This window comes from Coregonus clupeaformis, chromosome 8, assembly GCF_020615455.1.
Source record: "Coregonus clupeaformis isolate EN_2021a chromosome 8, ASM2061545v1, whole genome shotgun sequence".
NCBI lineage: Eukaryota > Metazoa > Chordata > Actinopteri > Salmoniformes > Salmonidae > Coregonus > Coregonus clupeaformis.
Window position 1 is genome coordinate 61,756,394 of NC_059199.1, and position 24,737 is coordinate 61,781,130.

Sequence of the window (24,737 nt, forward strand, 5' to 3'; positions counted from 1 at the left end):
TCAATGTGGCGGGTACCGGTACCGAGTCAATGTGCGGGGGTACAGGTTAGTTGAGGTAATTGAGATAATATGTACATGTAGGTAGGGGTAAAGTGACTATGCATAGATAATAAACAGTCTATGAGTAGGGTGGCTGGAGTCTTTGACCATTTTTAGGGTCTTCCTCTGACACTGCCTAGTATAGAGGTCCTGGATGGCAGGAAGCTTGTCCCCAGTGAAGTACTGTCCCCTCTCCCCACAGCGCCTTGCAGTCAGATGCCGAGCAGTTGCCATTCCAGGCGGTGATGCAACCAATCAGGATGCTCTCGATGGTGCAGCTGTAGAACCTTTTGAGGATCTGAGGACCCATGCCAAAACGTTTCAGTCTCCTGAGGGGGAATAGGTGTTGTTGTGCCCTCTTCACGACTGTCTTGGTGTGTTTGGACCATGATAGTTTGTTGGTGATGTGGACACCAAGAAACTTGAAGCTCTCGACCTGCTCCACTACAGCCTCGTCGATGGGAATGGGGGCGTGCTCGGTCCTCTTCTTTTTCTTGTAGTCCACAATAATCTCCTTTGTCTTGGGGGAGAGGTTGTTGTCCTGGCACCACACTGCCAGGTCTCTGACCTCCTCCCTATAGGCTGTCTCATTGTTGTCGGTGATCAGGCGTACCACCGTTGTATCGTCGGCAAACTTAATGATGGTGTTGGAGTCGTGCCTGGCCATGCAGTCATGGGTGAACAGGGAGTACAGCAGGGGACTAAGCACACACCCCTGAGGGGCCCCCGTGTTGAGGATCAGTGTGACAGATGTGTTGTTGCCTACCCTCACCACCTGGGGGCGGCCCGTCAGGAAGTCCAGGATCCAGTTGCAGAGGGAGGTGTTTAGTCCCAGTGTCCTTAGCTTAGTGATGAGCTTTGAGGGCACTATGGTGTTGAACGCTGAGCTGTAGTCAATTAACAGCATTCTCAAGTAGGTGTTCCTTTTGTCCAGGTGGGAAAGGGCAGTGTGTAGTGCAATAGAGATTGCATCATCTGTGGATCTGTTGGGGCGGTATGCGAATTGAAGTGGGTCTAGGGTTTCTGGGATAATGGTGTTGATGTGAGCCATGACCAGCCTTTCAAAGCACTTCATGGCTACAGACATGAGTGCTACGGGTCGGTGTCATTTAGGCAGGTTACCTTGGCGTTCTTGGGCACAAGGACTTTGGTGGTCTGCTTGAAACATGTAGGTATTACAGACTCAGACAGGGAGAGGTTGAAAATGTCAGTGAAGACTCTTGCCAGTTGGTCAGCGCATGCTCTGAGTACACGTCCTGGTAATCCGTCTGGCCCTGTGGCCTTGTGAATGTTGACCTGTTTAAAGGACTTAATCTCAGCCTCTAATCAAGGCATGTGTGAGTGATGTCATCGGACAATATCAGACTCTAATCAAGGAATTTGTGTGAGTGATGTCATTGGACAACATCAGCCTCTAATCAAGGCATGTGTGAGTGATGTCATCAGACAATATCAGTCTCTAATCAAGGCATGTGTGAGTGATGCGCCACTGCTTATAACTAACTATAAGTTAACTATCTAAGACAGGTGTGTCAAACTCATCGAACTGGACAGTCAAGAAACTGTATGAATCCATTATAATTTCTACACAGTTTCGATTTGGATTTAGTCATTTGAAAGTATATTAAGTTCGTTCCCCCCCATTTTCTTTCTCCACAAAAAAACGAAATAAACATACTCAAGCCACCCGCGGGCTATATGTTTGAAACTCCTAATCTAGAATGTTCCAAATAAATTATCTCCAGCTAAGGGCTCCAGTTATGCATTTGGTTTCCTAACTTGCTAGCTAAGTGGCTAGAGGTCAAGATCAAGCTTCTTGGTTACAGCAGAGACAATAAATCCACTCCTGGATCAAGATCCCTGCTGCCTAAATTTGTTTTGTGAGTATTTTTTAAATGATATATTTATTTGTATTTTTTATGTTTGGAAAGAAATAGCGCCCCTTGTGTGCACTACCGGTAATACCATATACCCCGGTATGGTACAGGAACGGTATGAAGGTATGAAAATCTGGATACCACCCAACCCTAGTGTGTGTGTGTGTGTGTACTCACCGTGGGGTTGCGGTGGTCTGGTACTCTATAGTTCTGGTTCTGTAGCAGTCTGCAGCCGTCCTTAGCCAGTCTCTGGACCAGCTCTAGTCTGGTCAGCTCCTCGCGTCCACACACACCGTCCGGCCGCACACACACACTCCCCACGTTGCCGCGGAGCGAACACACACCCGCCAGCTGCAAGGATGGGGGCTGAGAGAACAGATAGCTTAGTCCACAGCCTAACGACATCATCAGGTCACAGGGATAGAGGTCAGAGGTTAAATATAAAGGGCAGGTAACACCCCTAAATAACTCTCTCTATTGGATCAAATCTACCCACTCTCACTGTCTGTCAGTCAGTCTTTCTGTCTCAGTGTCTCTGCTTGTCTCTCTGTCTGTAAATCACAGAGAAATATGACGAATAATTCCAAATAATCCCCTCTATCTTTCTCTCTATGGTCTCTCTTTGCTGTCCCAAACTATCTGAACTCTCTCTCTCTCTATGTCTGTTCTTCAGAACAGTAGTGCTGCCTCCTCCCTAGCAGAGGGCTGGCTTTAGAAACACTGTCGGGGGGCGTAGATGGGCGGCTTGTGTGGGCGTGGGCGGGAGAGGGTGTGTGGAGGAGAGAGAGAGAGAGAGAGAGAGAGAGAGAGAGAGAGAGAGAGAGAGAGAGAGAGAGAGAGAGAGAGAGAGAGAGAGAGAGAGCGAGAGAGAGAGAGAGACAGAGAGAGATTATTATTTATTTATTTTCCCATTTGTACTTTAACTATTTGCACATTGTTACAACACTGTATATATACATAATATGACATTTGAAATGTCTTTATTCTTTTGGAACTTCTGAGTGTAATGTTTACTGTTAATATTTATTTAGAGAAGAGGAGAGGAGAGGAGAGGAGAGGAGAGGAGAGGAGAGGAGAGGAGAGGAGAGGAGAGGAGAGGAGAGGAGAGGAGAGGAGAGGAGAGGAGAGGAGAGGAGAGGAGAGGAGAGGAGAGGAGAGGAGAGAAAGTGAAGAGAAGAGGAGAGTGAAGAGGAAAGAGCGAGAGTGAAGAGGAGAGAAGAGGAGAGGAGAGAAAGTGAAGAGAAGAGGTGAGGAGAGGAGAGAAGAGGAGAGAGAGTGAAGAGAATATGATATGAGAGGAGAGGAGAGAAAGTGAAGAGAAGAGGTGAGGAGAGAAGAGAGGAGAGAAGAGGAGAGGAGAGAGAGAGTGAAGAGGAGAGGAGAGAGAGTGAAGAGGAGAGGAGAGGAGAGGAGGGGAGAGAGTGAAGATAAGAGGAGAGGACAGAAGAGAAGACGAGGAGAGGAGAGGAGAGAGAGTGAAGAGAAGAGGTGAGGAGAGGAGAGAGAGTGAAGAGGAGAGGAGAGAGAGTGAAGAGGAGAGGAGAGGGGAGAGAGTGAAGAGGAGAGGAGAGTGAAGAGGAGAGGAGAGGAGAGGAGAGGAGGGGAGAGAGTGAAGATAAGAGGAGAGGACAGAAGAGAAGACGAGGAGAGGAGAGGAGAGAGAGTGAAGAGAAGAGGTGAGGAGAGGAGAGGAGAGGAGAGAGAGTGAAGAGGAGAGGAGAGAGAGTGAAGAGGAGAGGAGAGGAGAGGAGAGGAGAGGAGAGGAGAGGAGAGGAGAGGAGAGGAGAGGAGAGGAGAGGAGAGGAGAGTGAAGAGAAGAGAAGGGGAGAGGAGGGGAGAGAGTGAAGATAAGAGGAGAGGAGAGAAGAGAAGACGAGGAGAGGATGGGAGAGGAGAGAGAGTGAAGAGAAGAGGGGAGGAGAGGAGAGGAGAGAGAGTGAAGAGAATAGGATATGAGAGGAGAGAAAGTGAAGAGAAGAGGTGAGGAGAGAAGAGGAGAGAGTGAAGAGGAGAGAGTGAAGAAGAGAGGAGAGGAGAGAGAGAGCGAAAGAGAGAAGAGGAGAGGAGAGGGGAGAGAGTGAAGAGGAGAGGAGAGAGAGTGAAGAGGAGAGAGAGTGAAGAGGAGAGGAGAGAGAGTGAAGAGAAGAGGAGAGAGTGAAGAGGAGAGGAGAGAGAGAGGAGAGGAGATGGGAGAGAGAAGAGGGGAGGAGAGAGAGTGAAGAGGAGAGGAGAGAGAGTGAAGAGGAGAGGAGAGGAGAGTGAAGAGGACAGGAGAGGAGAGGGGAGAGAGAGTGAAGAGGAGAGGAGAGAGAGTGAAGAGGAGAGGAGAGAGAGTGAAGAGGAGAGAGAGTGAAGAGGAGAAGAGAGGAGAGGAGAGCGTGTGAAGAGAAGAGGATGGGAGAGGGGAGAGAGATTGAAGAGGAGAGGAGAGGAGAGGAGAGAGAGTGAAGAGAAGAGGAGAGTGAAGAGGAGAGTGAAGAGGAGGAGAGCGAGTGAAGAGAAGTGGAGAGGAGAGGGGAGAGGAGAGGAGAGAGTGAAGAGAAGTGGAGAGGAGAGAAGAGCGTGAAGGGGAGAGTGAAGAGGAGAGGAAGAGGAGAGGAGAGGAGAGGAGAGGAGAGGAGAGGAGAGGAGAGGAGAGGAGAGGAGAGAGAGGAGAGGAGAGGAGAGGAGAGGAGAGAGAGAGGAGGAGAGTGGAGAGAGAGTGAAGAGGAGAGGAGTGGAGAGAGAGTGAAGAGGAGAGGAGAGGAGAGGCGAGAGTGAAGAGATGAAGAGAGGAGAGAATAGGAGAGCGTGAAGAGGAGAGAAGAGGAGAGGAGAGAAGAGGAGAGCGAGTGAAGAGAAGAGGAGAGGAGAGGGGAGAGAGAGTGAAGAGGAGAGGAGAGGGGAGAGAGAGTGAAGAGGAGAGGGGAGAGAGAGTGAAGAGGAGAGGAGAGGAGGCGAGGAGAGGAGGCAAGAGTGGAGAGGAGAGGAGAGGAGAGGAGAGGAAGTGAAGAGTAGAGGAGAGGAGAGAGTGAATAGAAGAGGAGAGGAGAGAAGAGGAGAGGAGAGTGAAGAGAAGAGAAGAGGAGAGAGAGTGAAGGGAAGCGGATAGAAGAGAGAGTGAAGAGAAGAGGGGAGAGAGGGTGAAGAAGAGAGGAGAGGAGGGAGAGGAGAGGAGAGGAGAGGAGAGGAGAGGAGAGGGAGTGAAGAGGAGAGAAGAGGAGAGAAGAGAAAGTGAAGAGAAGAGGTGAGGAGTGGAGAGAAGAGGAGAGGAGAGGAGAGGAGATGAGAGTGAAGAGAAGAGGAGAGAGAGAGAGTGAAGATAAGAGGAGAGAAGATGAGAGGAGAGGAGAGGAGATAAAGTGAAGAGAAGAGGTGAGGAGAGGAGAGAAGAGGAGAGAGAGTGAAGAGAATAGGATATGAGAGGAGAGGAGAGAAAGTGAAGAGGAGAGAGTGAAGAGGAGAGAGTGAAGAGGAGAGAGTGAAGAGAGGAGAGGAGAGTGAAGAGAAGATGAGGAGAGAAAAGGAGAGAGAGTGAAGAGAAGAGAAGAGGAGAGAAGAGGGGAGAGGAGGGGATAGAGAGTGAAGAGAAGAGGGGAGGAGAGGAGAGGAGAGAGAGTGAAGAGAAGAGGTGAGGAGAGGAGAGAAGAGGAGAGAGAGAGAGTGAAGAGGAGAGGAGAGGAGAGGAGAGGAGAGGAGAGGAGAGGAGAGTGAAGAGAAGAGAGTGTGAAGAGAAGAGGATATGAGAGGAGAGGAGACAGAAGAATGAAGGGGAGACTTTATTCTCATTCCTCTCCTCTGTGTTCTTTCTGGGATGGAGAGGAGGGTAGTTAGAGACGGGTAGTTAGAGGAGGGCATTTAGAGGAAGGCATTTAGAGGAGGGCAGTTAGAGGAGGGCAGTTAGAGAAGGGCAGTTAGAGGAGGGCAGTTAGAGGAGGGCAGTTAGAGGAGGGTAGTTAGAGGAGGGCAGTTAGAGGAGGGCAGTTAGAGGAGGGCAGTTAGAGGAGGGTAGTTAGAGGTGGGCAGTTAGAGGAGGGCAGTTAGAGGAGGGTAGTTAGAGGTGGGCAGTTAGAGAAGAAGAGAGGCGGGGGTGGTCCCTTGGGTACTGGTGGTAGTATGATGGTATCATCAGTAGCTGGCGGTGTGGACTGTTTATTTACATTGGATTCTACACTGTTTGGATTGTGTGTGAGTGTGTATGTCTGTGTGTTGATTGGCTGAGAGCAGGGTACTTCCTGCGAGTGAAACTATCGCACAGTGCCACCACACACACAAATGCACCTTCCCACAAACCCGTTTCCTAGGAAAACACCCCTGATAACAACACACACTATCAGACCCACAACCCTAAACCACAACCCTAACCCTAACGCTAACCCACAACCCTAACCCACAACTCTAACCCACAACCCTAACGCTAACCCACAACCCTAATCCTAACCCACAACCCTGACCCACAACCCTAACTCTAACCCACATCCCTAACCCTAACCCACAACCCTAACTCACAACCCAAATCCTAACCCACAACCCTAACCATAACCCACAACCCTAACTCACAACCTTAACCCTAACCCACAACCCTAACCATAACCCTAACCTACAACCTTAACCCACAACCTTAACCCTAACCCTAACCCACAACCCTAACTCTAACCTACAACCTTAACCCACAACCTTAACCCTAACCATAACCCACAATCCTAACACTAACCCACAACCCTAACCCACAACCTCTCCTCTACTCCCTTGTTCTACTCTCTCTTCCTCTCCTCTCCTCCTCTGTTCCTCTCCTCTCCTTTCCTCTCCTCCTCTGTTTCTCTCCTCTCCTCTGTTCCTCTCCTCTGTTCCTCTCCTCTCCTCTCCTCTCCTCTGTTCCTCTCCTCTCCTCCCTTCCTCTCCTCTGTTCCTCTCCTCCCTTCCTCTCCTCTGTTCCTCTCCTCTCCTCCCTTCCTCTCCTCTGTTCCTCTCCTCTCCTCTCCTCTCCTCTGTTCCTCTCCTCTCCTCCCTTCCTCTCCTCTGTTCCTCTCCTCCCTTCCTCTCCTCTGTTCCTCTCCTCTCCTCCCTTCCTCTCCTCTGTTCCTCTCCTCCCTTCCTCTCCTCTGTTCCTCTCATCTCCTCTCCTCTGTTCCTCTCCTCTGTTCCTCTCATCTCCTCTCCTCTGTTCCTCTCCTCCCTTCCTCTCCTCCGTTCCTCTCCTCTCCTCCTCTCCTCTTCTCCTCTCCCCTCCTGTGTTAGTGTGTGTATGTGTGTGTGTGTCCTACCGTGGTGTTCTCGTGGCTGGGTATGGGTGTCTCCCGGGGGGTGGCGTCTGCTGACTCTGGGCCACCCTGCTCTGCCACTGCAACCACGTTAGATTGACAGCTGTCAGGACTATTCAACTAAAACAAATATTTGATTTGCTGAAACTAAAGGATATCTTACAGTGGCATAAACACACTGTAATAACACACTTAATAAAGTAACCCACTCACTGGCTTTGCGAGCCTTGCGGGCGAGAGCAGCAGCCAACTCATTCTGCACCTGCGGAGACAGAACATACACACTCAGTATGGCAGCTCATTTCAGTCACACACACACACACACACACACACAACTAACCGTGGAGGTGAGCCTATCTAGCGCTTTCATCTGGAGAAAGCTGTCCCCGCAGACATCTCTGTTCCCCTCTGAGTCCTCCTCAGACCTATAACAGACACACACACACACACACACCATTAGTTTTTCCAGTCTTCTCTTCGTGTGTTTTATGTCTCTCTACTGTTCACTACTGGACTCTACTGTTCACTACTGGACTCTACTGTTCACTACTGGTGTCTACTGGTCTCTACTGTTCACTACTGGTGTCTCAACTGGTGTCTACCGTTCACTACTGGTGTCTACCGTTCACTACTGGTGTCTACCGTTCACTACTGGTCTCTACTGGTCTCTCTGCTGGATGTCTCTACTGCTCTCTACTGATCTCTCTGCTAGATGCAGGGAAACTTAAATCCGTTCTACCTAATTTCTACCAGCATGTTAAATGTGCAACCAGAGGAAAAAAAAAACTCTAGACCACCTTTCCACCACACACAGAGATGTATACAAAGCTCTCCCTCGCCCTCCATTTGGCAAATCTGACCATAACTCTATCCTCCTGATTCCTGCTTATAAGCAAAAACTAAAGCAGGAAGCACCAGTGACTTGGTTAATAAAAGATTGGTCAGATGACGCATATGTTAAGCTACAGGACTGTTTTGCTAGCACAGACTGGAACATGTTCCGGGATTCTTCAGATAACATTGAGGGGTACACCACATCAGGCACTGGCTTCATCAATAAGTGCATCGATGACGTTGTTCCCACAGTGACCGTACGTACATACCCCAACCAGAAGCCATGGATTACAGGCAACATCCGCACTGAGCTATAGGGTAGAGCTGCCGCTTTCATGGAGCAGGTCTCTAACCCGGACGCTTATAAGAAATCCCGCTATGCCCTCCGATGAACCATCAAACCTGCCTAAATGACTACCGACCCGTAGCACTGACGTCTGTAGCCATGAAGTGCTTTGAAAGGCTGGTCATGGCTCACATCAACACCATTATCCCAGAAACCCTAGACCCACTCCAATTTGCATACCGCCCCAACAGACCCACAGATGATGCAATCTCTATTGCACTCCACACTGCCCTTTCCCACCTGGACAAGAGAAACACCTACGTGAGAATGCTATTCATTGACTACAGCTCAGCGTTCAACACCATAGTGTCCTCAAAGCTCATCACTAAGCTAAGGATCCTGGGACTAAACACCTCCCTCTGCAACTGGATCCTGGACTTCCTGACGGGCCACCCCCAGGTGGTAAGGGTAGATAACAACACATCTGCCACGCTGATCCTCAACACTGGGGGCCCCTCAGGTACTCCTGTACTCCCTGTTCACCCATGACTGCATGGCCAGGCACGACTCCAACACCATCATTAAGTTTGTCGACAACACAACAGTGGTAGGCCTGATCACCGACAACGATGAGACAGCCTATAGGGTGGTGCCAGGATAACAACCTCTCCCTCAACGTGACCAAGACAAAGGAGATGATTGTGGACTACAGGAAAAAAAATGATGACTGAGCACGCCCCCATTCTCATCGACGGGCCTGTAGTGGAACAGGTTGAGAGCTTCAAGTTCCTTGGTGTCCACATCACCAACGAACTATCATGGTCCAAACACACCAAGACAGTCGTGAAGAGGGCACGACAAAGCCTATTCCCCCTCAGGAGACTGAATAGATTTGGCATGGGTCCTCAGATCCTCAAAAAGTTCTACAGCTGCACCATCGAGAGCATCCTAACTGCTTGCATCACCGCCTGGTATGGCAACTGCTCGGCCTCCGACCGCAAGGCACTACAGAGGGTAGTGCGTACGGCCCAGTACATCACTGGGGCCACAATTCCTTCCATCCAGGACCTCTATACCAGGCGGTGTCAGAGGAAGGCCCTCAAAATTGTCAAAGACTCCAGCCACCCTAATCATAGACTGTTCTCTCTGCTACCGCACGGCAAGCGGTACCGGAGCGCCAAGTCTAGGTCCAAAAGGCTTCTCAACAGCTTCTACCCCCAAGCCATAAGACTCCTGAACAGCTAATCACGGCTACCCGGACTATTTGCACTGCCCCCCACCCCATCTTTTTACGCTGCTGCTACTCTGTTAATTATTTATGCATTGTCACTTTAACGCTACCCACATGTACATATTACCTCAACTAGCCGGTGCCCCCGCACATTGACTCTGCACCGGTACCCCCCTGTATATAGCCTCCCTACTGTTATTTTATTTTACTTCTGCTCTTTTTTTCTCAATACTTTTTTGTTGTTGTTGTTTTATTTTACTTTTTTATTAAAAAATAAATGCATTGTTGGTTAAGGGCTGTAAGTAAGCATTTCACGGTAATGTCTACACCTGTTGTATTCGGCACATGTGGCAAATAAAATGTGATTTGATTAGATGTCTCTACTCCTCTCTCTGCAGAATGTCTCTACTCCTCTCTACGGGTCTCTCTGCTGGATGTCTCTACTGCTCTCTACGGGTCTCTCTGCTGGATGTCTCTACTGGTCTCTCTGCTGGATGTCTCTACTGGTCTCTCTGCTGGATGTCTCTACTGGTCTCTCTGCTGGATGTCTCTACTGGATGTCTCTACTGGTCTCTCTGCTGGATGTCTCTACTGGTCTCTCTGCTGGATGTCTCTACTGGTCTCTACTGGTCTCTCTGCTGGATGTCTCTACTGGTCTCTCTGCTGGATGTCTCTACTGGATGTCTCTACTGGTCTCTCTGCTGGATGTCTCTACTGGTCTCTCTGCTGGATGTCTCTACTGGTCTCTCTGCTGGATGTTTCTACTTGTCTCTCTGCTGGATGTCTCTACTGGTCTCTCTGCTGGATGTTTCTACTGGTCTCTCTGCTGGATGTCTCTACTGGTCTCTCTGCTGGATGTCTCTACTGGATGTCTCTACTGGTCTCTCTGCTGGATATCTCTACTGGTCTCTACTGGTCTCTCTGCTGGATGTCTCTACTGGTCTCTCTGTTGGATGTTTCTACTGGTCTCTCTGCTGGATGTTTCTACTGGTCTCTCTGCTGGATGTCTCTACTGGTCTCTCTGCTGGATGTCTCTACTGGTCTCTCTGCTGGATGTCTCTACTGGTCTCTCTGCTGGATGTCTCTACTGGTCTCTCTGCTGGATGTCTCTACTGGTCTCTACTGGTCTCTCTGCAGAATGTCTCTACTCCTCTCTACGGGTCTCTCTGCTGGATGTCTCTACTGCTCTCTATGGGTCTCTCTGCTGGATGTCTCTACTGGTCTCTCTGCTGGATGTCTCTACTGGTCTCTCTGCTGGATGTCTCTACTGGTCTCTCTGCTGGATGTCTCTACTGGATGTCTCTACTGGTCTCTCTGCTGGATGTCTCTACTGGTCTCTCTGCTGGATGTCTCTACTGGTCTCTCTGTTGGATGTCTCTACTGGATGTCTCTACTGGTCTCTCTGCTGGATGTTTCTACTGGTCTCTCTGCTGGATGTTTCTACTGGTCTCTCTGCTGGATGTCTCTACTGGTCTCTCTGCTGGATGTCTCTACTGGATGTCTCTACTGGATGTCTCTACTGGATGTCTCTGCTGGATGTCTCTACTGGATGTCTCTGCTGGTCTCTCTGCTGGATGTCTCTACTGGATGTCTCTACTGGATGTCTCTACTGGATGTCTCTACTGGTCTCTCTGCTGGATGTTTCTACTGGTCTCTCTGCTGGATGTTTCTACTGGTCTCTCTGCTGGATGTCTCTACTGGTCTCTCTGCTGGATGTCTCTACTGGATGTCTCTACTGGATGTCTCTACTGGATGTCTCTGCTGGATGTCTCTACTGGATGTCTCTGCTGGTCTCTCTGCTGGATGTCTCTACTGGATGTCTCTACTGGATGTCTCTACTGGATGTCTCTGCTGGATGTCTCTACTGGATGTCTCTACTGGATGTCTCTACTGGTCTCTCTGCTGGATGTCTCTACTTCTCTCTCTGCTGGATGTCTCTACTGATCTCTCTGCTGGATGTCTCTACTGGTCTCTCTGCTGGATGTCTCTACTGGTCTCTCTGCTGGATGTCTCTACTGGTCTCTCTGCTGGATGTCTCTACTGGTCTCTCTGCTGGATGTCTCTACTGGTCTCTCTGCTGGATGTCTCTACTGGTCTCTACTGGTCTCTCTGCTGGATGTCTCTACTGGTCTCTCTGCTGGATGTCTCTACTGGTCTCTCTGCTGGATGTCTCTACTGGTCTCTACTGGTCTCTCTGCTGGATGTCTCTACTGGTCTCTCTGCTGGATGTCTCTACTGGTCTCTCTGTTGGATGTCTCTACTGCTCTCTCTGCTGGATGTCTCTACTGGTCTCTCTGCTGGATGTCTCTACTGGTCTCTACTGGTCTCTCTGCTGGATGTCTCTACTGGTCTCTCTGCTGGATGTCTCTACTGGTCTCTACTGGTCTCTCTGCTGGATGTCTCTACTGGTCTCTCTGCTGGATGTCTCTACTGGTCTCTACTGGTCTCTCTGCTGGATGTCTCTACTGGTCTCTCTGCTGGATGTCTCTACTGGTCTCTCTGCTGGATGTCTCTACTGGTCTCTCTGCTGGATGTCTCTACTGGTCTCTACTGGTCTCTCTGCTGGATGTCTCTACTGGTCTCTCTGCTGGATGTCTCTACTGGTCTCTCTGCTGGATGTCTCTACTGGTCTCTCTGCTGGATGTCTCTACTGGTCTCTCTGCTGGATGTCTCTACTGGTCTCTACTGGTCTCTACTGGTCTCTCTACTGGATGTCTCTACTGGTCTCTCTGCTGGATGTCTCTACTGGTCTCTCTGCTGGATGTCTCTACTGGATGTCTCTACTGGTCTCTCTGCTGGATGTCTCTACTGGATGTCTCTACTGGTCTCTCTGCTGGATGTCTCTACTGGTCTCTACTGGTCTCTCTGCTGGATGTCTCTACTGCTCTCTCTGCTGGATGTCTCTACTGCTTTCTCTGCTGGATGTCTCTACTGGTCTCTCTGCTGGATGTCTCTACTGCTTTCTCTCTCTACATGTATTTTTGTCTTCCTAAAACAGGAAACAGCACCTCGTTCTTCCTCTTCTCTCTTTTCCTCCTCTTTCTCTCCCTCTGTGTGTGTGCTTGTTTTTTCTGTGCGTGTATAAACAGCACAGTGTTTTAGGGTAAACTAATCTCTCTCTCTCACAACTTCACAGACTAATTTGTATATAATTAGAATTTGATCTGTGGCTTCAGTAAATGGTTGCAGAGGAGGAAGAGTGTGTGTCTGTGTGTGAAAGAGTGATCTGATAAAGCATGATGGATGCAGTAGCAGGACAGGTAGTGAAGTAGGGAGGAGAGGAAGTCTAAGGGTCTAAGGATCTCTCTCTCTCTCTCTCTCTCTCTCTCTCTCTCTCTCTCTCTCTCTCTCTCTCTCTCTCTCTCTCTCTCTCTCTCTCTCTCTCTCTCTCTCTCTCTCTCTCTCTCTCTCTCTCTCTCTCTCTCTCTCTCTCTCTCTCTCTCTCTCTCTCTCTCTCTCTCTCTCTCTCTCTCTCTCTCTCTCTCTCTCTCTCTCTCTCTCTCTCTCTCTCTCTCTCTCTCTCTCTCTGGGAACAGGAATTCTGTGTGACACTCATAACGCCGGTATGCTCCCTCAACACTCTCCCAGCTCCCGCTATGAGAGAGTGTATTAGAGAGAGAGTGTGTGTGTGTCAGTGCCAGACTAAGGGATTAACAGTATGTAGAGAGATTACAGATGAATCTTATCAGTTGGAACACGGATTCTGCTCATGTTCGTGTGTGTGTGTGTCTGTGTTCATGTGTGATGGTCATGCAACACTGGGTCACGTTCACACACACACACACAATTACCCAGTTCTGAACTGGACGTATGGTACAAGCTGTAGGAGGAGCCTAACAGCCTCTGGCCACGACTCCTTCTCCAGGCCGCAGAACTCGCAGGCTGCAGACTCACACTCCTCAAAGCTGAACTGGTAGTAGGAGTTAGAGTCCCCAAACACCACGCGCTGGTCCACTGAAACACACACACACACACACACAGATACAGATTGACTGGTCCACTGAAAAACACACAGATACAGATTGACTGGTCCACTGAAACACACACAGATAGAGATCGTTACGTACTGTATAAGAATGTGTGTGTGTGTGTGTGTCAGGGGAGAACGACTGCCCCCTGTGATTGAAGCCACAGAAGTTCAAGGCCGACCAAGGTACTGCAGGCATTATCAGGATCCCGCATTATAGTGAACAGAAAAATGGCAATCTTCGTGTAAATAAACAAATGTTTCGAAGGCAATCACGGTATCAATAATTGCGTCTAATACACCAGATGTAGGTCCTTGAACCGATTATTTTAAAATAGCACACATAAGAAGTTTAGTTGCTAATGGCAGCCTGCAGTACCCCAGTCGGCCTTCAACTTGAGTTACTCAACAAGAGGGGGCAGCACTGAGCTAGCCTGCAACGTCACTTTCTGGAGTAGCTCAAACTGCGCATGTTATGACTCCATGAGACGCCATCTTAAACCCATAACCATATGTGTGAGCTGTATACATTTGTTTCAAAGTAGATTTGTTGAAGACTTCCAAGAGTCACACTGTGACCCTGATTTAGCCCACTGCAGTAAAAGGTTAACCGACTTCCTTTGGCTTCAATACGCTATTGAGTCTTCATATAGGAAAGAATGGTGTCACGTGATCGATGGGGGTGTGTGCCCCCCCCCCCCACAGATAGTATATGAACATGTCATAATCCATTAATTATAATTATTTTGAATTACACAAAATTAGCTTTAAAACTGCACAATTTTCTCTCAGCCTCATGGCAAAATGTGTAGAATAGCAGAAAATTAGCTCAGGGATTCTTGAATGTCGGGACAATCCGTGTCTGGCAGGGAAACCTTATTTTTATAGCTGAATATTTTGATTTTGTTTCCTTATTTGAGCTTAAAATGTACATTTAGTGGAAATGTATAAGGAAAATATTTGTTTTCAGGAATTTTCTAAATACAATATTATTAATTTCCATGTCGGCTCTATGCCTGGAAATGCCCTTGTCCGGAGCAAACGATCCACATTTCAAACTCTGCACAAAAAAACAATCCAGTTAGTTGCATTTTATGAAAGAAAAATGTGGTTGTTCCTTTACATGGTGTGATAGCTGATATTTTGGTCTATCAAAATACATATTTAAAAATGTGTTAATATTAAGACAAATGTATGTGGAAAAAAAGTTGAGATTGTCCATCTTTCAAGAATCCCTGAGCTCTGAAACAGCAACATTTTCTCTCAGCCTACTGGCAAATTGTGTAAAATAGCTTGAGATTAGCCATAAAAAACACACATTTTTCTCACTGCCCAATGCCAAAAAACGATATAATCCCCACCCCCCCACGAAACTGCGCTACGCCACTGCTGTGTACTCACCAGACAGCAAGATGCCCAGCTCCAGTAAGACCTGCCAGACGCGCACGGCCGCGCTCCGACAGCGCACGTACACACACTGCTCACACAGCCACTGGACCAGGTCTACACCCACGTAGCTACGCCTGGACACACACACACACACAGCATCAATACACACACACACACATGAACACACACATCGATGTGCCCTCAGATGGCACTTGGTGTTCAGCAGGGGCACTCTGTTGGAATGGATCACTCAGCAATGGATGCTGTATGTCACCATGGCAACTTCAGGTTGAAATAAAGTGATATATTTTTCACACAACCGTGCCAATCCGAACCGTACTGTGCTGGCTTAAAGATTTTCCTTTTGGATTGTCAGCATGGTTCCAGGCTTCCAGCAACTGTGAGGTGAACTCAGCCACCCGAGTATAGAGCGTTGCCATGGTGACACCCAGCACCTGCACTAGGTTACAACGGCGGACAGACATCTTCAGTTTTAGAACTAGACATAATTCAACAGCAACAACAACACACACACTCATAGAGGGGATTAAGCTGGCCCGGGTTGAACCGGGCTATGGACCGTCACGTGACCGGGCAAAGCCAGTGAGGGAGGAGCGCCCTTCTCAAGTCGAACAGTAATCTGCGCCGCTCTGTCATGTTGTCAACAAGGCATGGCGCATCGTTCAGAAATATACAACATCTCTTTTCCATAAAATATACAGTTGAAGTCAGAAGTTTACATACACTTAGGTTGGAGTCATTAAAACTCGATTTTCAACCACTCCACAAATTTCTTGTTAACAAACTATAGTTTTGGCAAGTCGGTTAGGACATCTACTTTGTGCATGACACAAGTAATTTTTCCAACAATTGTTTACAGACAGATTATTTCACTTATAATTCACTGTATCACAATTCCAGTGGGTCAGAAGTTTACATACACTAAGTTGACTGTACCTTTAAACAGCTTGGAAAATTCCAGAAAATGATGTCATGGCTTTAGAAGCTTCTGATAGGCTAATTGACATAATTTGAGTCAATTGGAGGTGTACCTGTGGATGTATTTCAAGGCCTACCTTCAAACTCAGTGCCTCTTTGCTTGACATCATGGGAAAATCAAAAGAAAATCAGCCAAGACCTCAGAAAAAAAAATTGTAGACCTCCACAAGTCTGGTTCATCCTTGGGAGCAATTTCCAAACGCCTGAAGGTACCACGTTCATCTGTACAAACAATAGTACGCAAGTATAAACACCATGGGACCACACAGCCGTCATACCGCTCAGGAAGGAGACGTGCTCTGTCTCCTAGATATTAACATACTTTGGTGCGAAAAGTGCAAATCAATCCCAGAACAACAGCAAAGGACCTTGTGAAGATGCTGGAGGAAAAGGGTACAAAAGTATCTATATCCACAGTAAAACAAGTCCTATATCGACATAACTTAAAAGGCCGCTCAGAAAGGAAGAAGCCACTGCTCCAAAACCGCCATAAAAAAGCCAGACTACGGTTTGCAACTGCACATGGGGACAAAGATCTTACTTTTTTGAGAAATGTCCTCTGGTTTGATGAAACAAAAATAGAACTGTTTGGCCATAATGACCATCGTTATGTTTGGAGGAAAAAGGGGGTTGCTTGCAAGCTGAAGAACACCATCCCAACCGTGAAGCACAGGGGTGGCAGCATCATGCTGTGGGGGTGCTTTTCTGCAGAAGGGACTGGTGCACTTCACAAAATAGATGGCATCATGAGGAAGGAAAATTATGTGGATATATTGAAGCAACATCTCAAGACATCAGTCAGGAATTGAAAGCTTGGTCGCAAATGGGTCTTCCAAATGGACAATGACCCCAAGCATACTTCCAAAGTTGTGGCAAAATGGCTTAAGGACAACAAAGTCAAGGTATTGGAGTGGCCATCACAAAGCCCTGACCTCAATCCTATAGAACATTTGTGGGCAGAACTGAAAAAGCGTGTGCGAGCAAGGAGGCCTACAAACCTGACTCAGTTACACCAGCTCTGTCAGGAGGAATGGGCCAAAATTCACCCAACTTATTGTGGGAAGCTTGTGGAAGGCTACCCAAAATGTTTGACTCAAGTTAAACAATTTAAAGGCAATGTTACCAAATACTAATTGAGTGTATGTAAACTTCTGACCCACTGGGAATGTGATGAAAGAAATAAAAGCTGAAATTAATAATTCTCTCTACTATTATTCTGACATTTCACATTCTTAAAATAAAGTGGTGATCCTAACTGACCTAAGACATGGAATTTTTACTAGGATTAAATGTCAGGAATTGTGAAAAACTGAGTTTAAATGTATTTGGCTAAGTCGTATGTAAACCTCCGACTTCAACAGTATGTTAGACTTTTCAAACTAGGTTTAATTGGAAATGCAGATAAAGCGTTTTTATCAAAAGCAATCACTTTTGCATGTGAAAACACGGAATCCTACTCATTACTCCACGTGCTACCTACGCCACTTTTGTTTTGAGCCGACTTTGCCGATGGCCCGAACGGGGCACCCGGCTCACGTCTGGGAAGCAGACCGGTTCCAAAACTAATGCAATCACTTTTCACCCGGTGCAAACTCCGCCATCTTACTCAAATCCCCGCATAAACTCTCTCTCTATCTCGCGCTCTCTCTCAGATTTACACACAAAGTTAACAAACACACACAAAGTTACCTTATGATCCTGGCGAGGTGAATCTTGTCTTTAGCGGGGTACGGCCCATTAGACAGGAACGCATTCCTCACTGCACGCCCTGCACAAGGGAAACTCTGGGAGCAGGACTGACACAAACACGAGTCAAATAAGATATATATAATTTATATACATACACTACATGACCGAAAGTATGTGGACACCTGCTCGTCCAACATCGCATTCCAAAATCATGGGCTTTAATATGGAGTTGCTGCTATAACAGCCTCCACTCTTCTGGGAAGGCTTTCCACTAGATGTTGGAACATTGCTGCGGGGTCTTGCTTCCATTCAGCCCCAAGAGCATTAGTGAGGTCGGGTACTGATGTTGGGTGATTAGGCCTGACTCGCAGTCGGTGTTCCAATTCACCCCAAAGGTGGGGTTGAGGTCAGGGCTCTGTGCAGGCCAGTCAAGTTCTTCCACACCGATCTCGACAAACCATTTCTGTATGGACCTCATTTTGTGCACGGGGGCATTTTCATGCTGAAACAAGAAAGGGCCTTCCCCAAACTGTTGCCACAAAGTTGGAAGCACATAATCGTCTAGAATGTCATTGTATGCTGTTGCCTTAAGATTTCCCTTCACTGGAACTAAGGGGTCTAGCCCGAACCATGAAAACAGCCCCAGACCATTATTCCTCCTCCACCAAACTTTACAGTTGGCACTATGAATTTGGGCAGGTAGCGTTCTCCTGGCATCCACCAAACCCAGATTTGTCTGTCGGACTGCCAGATGGTGAAGCATGATTCATCACTCCAGAGAACGTGTTTCCACTGCTCCAGAGTCAAATGGCGGCGAGCTTTACACCCCTCCAGCCGACGCTTAGCATTGCGCATGGTGATCTTAGGCTTGTGTGCGGCTGCTCGGCTATGGAAACCCATTTCATGAAGCTCCCGACGAACAGTTCTTGTGCTGACGTTGCTTCCAGAGGCAGTTTGGAACTCAGTAGTGAGTGTTGCAACCGAGGACAGACGAGTTTTATGGGCTATGCACTTCAGCACTTGGTGGTCCCGTTCTGTAAGCTTGTGTGGCATCCCACTTCGTGGCTGAGCCTCTGTTGCTTCTAGACGTTTCCACTTCACAATAACAGCACTTACAGTTGACCACCTTTCCAACTGACTTGTTGGAAAGGTGGCATCCTATGACGGTGCCACATTGAAAGTCACAGAGCTCTTCATTAAGGCCATTCTACTGCCAATGTTTGTCTATGGAGATTGCATGGCGGTGTGCTCGATTTTATACACCTGTCAGCAACGGGTGTGGCTGAAATAGCTGAATCCACTAATTTGAAGGGGTGTCCACATACTTTTGTGTATATATATATATACACACACGTTTACACAGACGTGTTTCTGTGTGTGTGTTGTTGATACTAAGATAACTGTGATGTCAGTGTAACTATTGATATTGAAACAGTGGTGAAACTATGATGTCACCATGTTAACCTGGGTCAAGTACTAGCTACATAATTAAGCAATAAGGCCCGAGGGGGTGTGGTATATGGCCAACATACCATGCTAAGGGCTATTCTTACGCATGATGCAATGCGGACCCTTAGCCATGCTATATTGGCCATATATCATAAACCCCCGAGGTGCCTTATTGCTATTATAAACTGGTTACCAACGTATTAGAGCAGTACAAATACATGTTTTGTCATACCTGTGGTATATGGTCTGATATACCACGGCTGTCAGCCAATCAACATTCAGGGCTCGAACCACCCCAGTTTATAACGTCAAATAGGCTACTTCCAAATACTTGAACTGAATCAAAAGCACCAAAACTTAAAGTATTTTACATAATGTATGTATTTGACCAATATGTATATGACTATGATGTTTAGCTACCTCTGTTTGATGAAACAAACATTCTTTATTTGCCGACATGACATCACCTATGGACGTGAGTGTGTGTTTGTGTGTGTGTGTGTGTGTGTGTGTGCGCATGTTTGTGTGTGTACGGGTGTCTGTGTGTACCTTGTGAACAGTAGGGCTGGTGCTGGGTCCAGGGATGGTATCAGGTGACTGCTGCCGAGACAAAATCAGAACCCACAGTCAGAACACAGTATTAACACACACACACTAAGGATGGGCACGGTTATTCTAATATCCCAACGGACGTTAGTATTCGATTACTTGGAAGAGTATTCTTTTTTAGAAAGAAGAAAAATAGGGCTTTTTTGTGTGTGAAAAGTTACATTGCTAAATATCCTACAAGGATAGACCATTACATTCACAATTCTTTATAAAACAACAGTTTTATGACAGTTGTTATGAGTACGCCCCATAAAAAAGACCAGTTTCACACCTGTAGCTTGTTGTTATTGTCTGTCAATCACACCTGTAGCTTGTTGTTATTGTCTGTCAATCACACCTGTAGCTTGTTGTTATTGTCTGTCAATCACACCTGTAGCTTGTTGTTATTGTCTGTAAATCACACCTGTAGCTTGTTATTATTGTCTGTAAAGCACACCTGTAGCTTGTTATTATGGTCTGTAAATCACACCTGTAGCTTGTTGTTATTGTCTGTAAATCACACCTGTAGCTTGTTGTTATTGTCTGTCAATCACACCTGTAGCTTGTTGTTATTGTCTGTAAATCACACCTGTAGCTTGTTGTTATTGTCTGTCAATCACACCTGTAGCTTGTTGTTATTGTCTGTCAATCACACGAGTCGGTTTGGTTACTTCTCTTTCCCTCCATGCCACACACACCGGCCCCTGCTCCTCTCGCACCCCTCCCCCACCCTTCCAAACAGAGCGCAGCCAAACAAACTCTGTTGGACAGCGCCCTGGTTCTCTCTTGCTCTCCTTAAAACACATATCCCAAAAAAAGTATGATATTATTGTAATAGTGAAATATTTTTAAATGCCCATCCCTAACACACACATTTCCAGACAGTGTTTGGGTTAGAGGAAGTCTCTCTCTCTCTCTCTCTCTCTCTCTCTCTCTCTCTCTCTCTCTCTCTCTCTCTCTCTCTCTCTCTCTCTCTCTCTCTCTCTCTCTCTCTCTCTCTCTCTCTCTCTCTCTCTCTCTCTCTCTCTCTCTCTCTCTCTCTCTCTCCCTCTCTCTCTCTCTCTCTCTCTCTCTCTCTCTCTCTCTCTCTCTCTCTCTCTCTCTCTCTCTCTCTCTCTCTCTCTCTCTCTCTCTCTCTCTTCTCCTTACAACCAGATAACATTAGCATTTCTGCAACATTATTTGCTTTAAATATAATTTAATCTCTGATAAATTCACCTAATTGATTGTACCCAAATTGCCCATTTTTATTGATAGGATTAATATCATATTTCATAAATATAGTACCTAACATGCGATTTGAGTTCAACTCGGGATAACCGGTCATACTAAAAGTGGCTTACCTTTTAGCCAGGTAAATTTCTATGGCAACGAATCCTTCAGAACTAACCTGTTCTGGGGGCAGGCTAACACAGGGCTTACTCCACTTACCCTGAATGAAATGACTGAGCCGCGAGTTGAGGACCAATGAAATCAGATTCCCTCCCTCTTGCAAAGATTGACTCATCATCCTCTTCATTTGAGGAAGATGACGGAATAAATATTTTATAAAGAAATTGTCATATTAAAATATATCACATTACACATTTAGTAATGAAAGAATGCATAAAAAATGTCACGCAGTCACACTTGTGTATGACAATACAATTATTTTATCGATAGGAGTGGAAAAAAAGGTGCTTGTGGTTGTGCATTGATAAGCACACCAAAGCACACCACAGTCAGTATTAACGATAAGTGATAAAATAAAGACGGCTCTTCTAAAAGCCTTTTTCACACCACAACCTGATTCATTTGCAAGATAACATTCTTTTGTTTTGATTTTCGGCACAAATGAAAATGTGGCACTGACTCGCCCATGGATTGATGTTTCAGCGTTGTCTCAATGAAGAGCTCGACACAGACAGAAGGGCAAACCCAGACACGTCACGGGGCTATAAAGCCGAAGCATCCATTTAGAACGTTTTCTCACCACCAAATATGGTAGTGAGAGGAAGTCCAGTCGCAGGGTAGTGGGAGAGGATGGAACTAGGTGAAACTGTGCTGACATTCTGCAACATTTCTTATCATCTGAAACATCTGATCTCAATAAATGTTTTTTTTTCCCAAAACTAGAATCTGTTACAAACACAGTGCACTAGGTTTTATATACTTGACGCTTTTCCAAAGTTGTAGAAAATTGCGTGGTTTAGAAGGCACTTAACCCTAATTGCTCCTGTAAGTCGCTCTGGATAAGAGCGTCTGCTAAATGACTAAAAATTAAAATAAGGAGTGTAAGGTCGGCTTGAGTTTGCGCACATGCACACTTCACAGAGGAGGTGTTCCCTAATGAATTATACAAATACATGCTACAATAGGATCTCGCTAGCTTGTGCTTGTCTCTGCCCACCTCCTTGCTTGTTCTGCCCACTATGCTTCATTTGTTCCCACTGTAAACAACACAGATTAACTATCTTGGGTTAGTTATAAATATCCTTTGAGTTCGGCGTTTGACTAGCCATGTGCGACATGCACGCGCAGTTACAAACCTGCTAGAGTTAGCGGCAGGCGGACGAGCAGTATCCACGTCGTAGTACGGAAAAAGCCTGAGCTGGAATGTGAAGGTAACTGAAGCTGCTTAGCTTTAAAAAAAAATAAAACTGAGTAGATCTAGCTCGCTTCATAGGATACACCTCTGGTGTGACAGCAACCCATGCTCGGTTTTGTTTACATGGCCACTAATGTTAACTTTTTAGCATTTGTGTCACAAATCCAATACAAGTCAATGGTACCTATATTAGCATTTTCACGCTTCATGTCCAAATCATCCTAAAGTATCTAAAAATGTATTGTTTAACTCAATTACGTTACTTATAGATGATTTAGATATGAAGCGAGAAAATGCTAATATAGGTAACATTTACTTGCATTGGATTTGTGCCACAAATGCTAAAAAGTTAGCATTTGAAACAGTGGCCAGGTAAACAAAACCGAAGCATGGGTTGCTGTCATACCTCGTCCATAAACTGCTTGCAGGGTAAGGAAATAAATATGTAATTGTGTAATTTGGGTGAACTCTCCCTTTAACAATGTGGGGGGGGGGTCTTTAAAAAAAAAGTCCCCTAATAGCAGGAGCAGCACCATCTAGTGGTCAGAACCTGGTAATATAATGATGTAGGATGGGTCATAAACCCAATAACTTCAATGACTAATGGTGTTGGCAGACACAATGTAAGTAACTTAATTTATGTCCCCTTAATTGCCCTGAATACCTCTGTTGATCCTACAGCTATTGTATGCAGTAATTATGAGCCTATGAACCAGAGTTACACTGTTAGCACTGAGGTGGTGTGCCCTAGTAGGAAGTCTACTGTGTGCAGCTCACCCTGCACTATCAGCTCCAATATAAATAACATGAGCATGTCTACTTCTGATAAGCTTCCCAGTAAAGCATTAAAAACAATCAAGCAATCTAGAAAAGTGCTAAAAATAGCACATATTAACATATGCAGCCTGTGAAACAAGGTTCATGAAGTCAATAACTTGCTTGTAACAGATGACATTCATATTCTGACTATCTCTGAAACTCACTTAGATAATACCTTTGATGATAGTGGTAGCAATACATGGTTATAACATCTACCGAAAAGACAGAAATGTCAACGGGGGCGGTGTTGCAGTCTATATTCAGAACCACATTCCCGTAAAGCTTAGAGACGATCTCATGTTAAATACTGTTGAAGTAATATGGCTACAGGTTCATCTGCCTCACCTAAAGCCCATTCTTGTTGGAAGCTGCTATAGACCACCAAGTGCTAACAGTCAGTATCTGGATAATATGTATGAAATGCTTGATAATGTACGTGATATCAACAGAGAAGTATATTTTCTGGGTGATTTAAATATTGACTGGCTCTCATCAAGCTGCCCACTCAAGAACAAACTTCAAACTGTAACCAGTGCCTGCAACCTGGTTCAGGTTATCAGTCAACCTACCAGGGTAGTTACAAAGTACAGGAAATAAATCATCAACATGTATTGATCACATCTTTACGAATGCTGCAGAAATTTGCTTTAAAGCAGAATCCAAATCCATAGGATGTAGTGATCACAATATAGTAGCCATATCTAGGAAAACCAAAGTTCCAAAGGCTGGGCCTAATATAGTGTATAAGAGGTCATACAATAAGCTTTGTAGTGATTCATATGTTGTTGATGTAAATAATATTTGCTGGTCTGTGGTGCGTGATGAGGAGCAACCAGACATTGCACTTGACACATTTATGAAATTGCTTATTCCAGTTAATAATAAGCACGTACCCATTAAGAAAATGACTGTAAAAACTGTTGAATCCCCTTGAATTGATGTGGAATTGAAAAATGGTATGGTTGAGAGGGATGAGGCAAAAGGTATGGCAAATAAGTCTGGCTGCACAACTGATTGGCAAACGTACTACAAATTAAGAAATCATGTGACTAAACTAAATACAAATAAACTATACTATGAAACCAAAATAAAATATATAAAGAATGATAGTAAAAAGCTTTGGAGCGCCTTAAATGAAATTTTGGGAACAAAGGCAAACTCGGCTCCATCATTCATTGAATCAGATGGCTCATTCATCACAAAACCCACTTATATTGCCAACTACTTTAATGACTTCTTCATTGGCAAGATTAGCTAACTTAGGTATGACATGCCAGCAACAAACGCTGACACTACACATCCAAGTATATCTGACCAAATTATGAAAGACAAGAATTGTACTTTTGAATTCCGTAAAGTCAGTTTGGAAGAGGTGTCTGACAATCTGAATGGAAAATTACTGAGGATAATAGCGGACTATATTGCCACTCCTATTTGCCACATCTTCAATTTAAGCCTACTAGAAAGTGTGTGCCCTCAGGCCTAGAGAGAAGCTAAAGTCATTCCGCTAACCAAGAATAGTAAAGCCCCCTTTACTGGCTCAAATAGCCAACCAATCAGCCTGTTACCAACCCTTAGTAAACTTCTGGATAAAATTGTGTTTGACCAGATACAATGCTATTTCACAGTAAACAAACTGACAACAGACTTTCAGCACGCTTCTAGACATTCAACAAGCACAGCACTTACACAAATGACTGATGATTGGCTGAGAGAAATTGATGATAAAATGATTGTGGGGGC

The 24,737-nt window shown here is 46.0% G+C and overlaps 1 protein-coding gene across 4 annotated transcripts in view; it reads right to left on the reverse strand.

The window, feature by feature from the left end:
- The window catches only part of LOC121572274 (rap guanine nucleotide exchange factor 5-like), a 75,748-nt gene that overhangs the window by 32,713 nt on the left and 18,298 nt on the right, over positions 1–24,737 (reverse strand). For 3 of the 4 annotated variants that reach the window (XM_041884294.2, XM_041884293.2, XM_041884295.2), the window contains exons 2-9: positions 19,550–19,600; positions 17,552–17,658; positions 14,876–14,997; positions 13,299–13,461; positions 7,497–7,581; positions 7,370–7,418; positions 7,160–7,236; positions 2,094–2,282 (exon numbers count right to left, since the gene is read on the reverse strand). In XM_041884294.2, coding sequence (XP_041740228.2) covers positions 2,094–2,282; positions 7,160–7,236; positions 7,370–7,418; positions 7,497–7,581; positions 13,299–13,461; positions 14,876–14,997; positions 17,552–17,658; positions 19,550–19,600 — 843 coding nt within the window. The remainder of the gene's footprint in view (positions 1–2,093; positions 2,283–7,159; positions 7,237–7,369; positions 7,419–7,496; positions 7,582–13,298; positions 13,462–14,875; positions 14,998–17,551; positions 17,659–19,549; positions 19,601–24,737) is intronic. The other variant, XM_045222133.1, reaches the window with a different exon arrangement.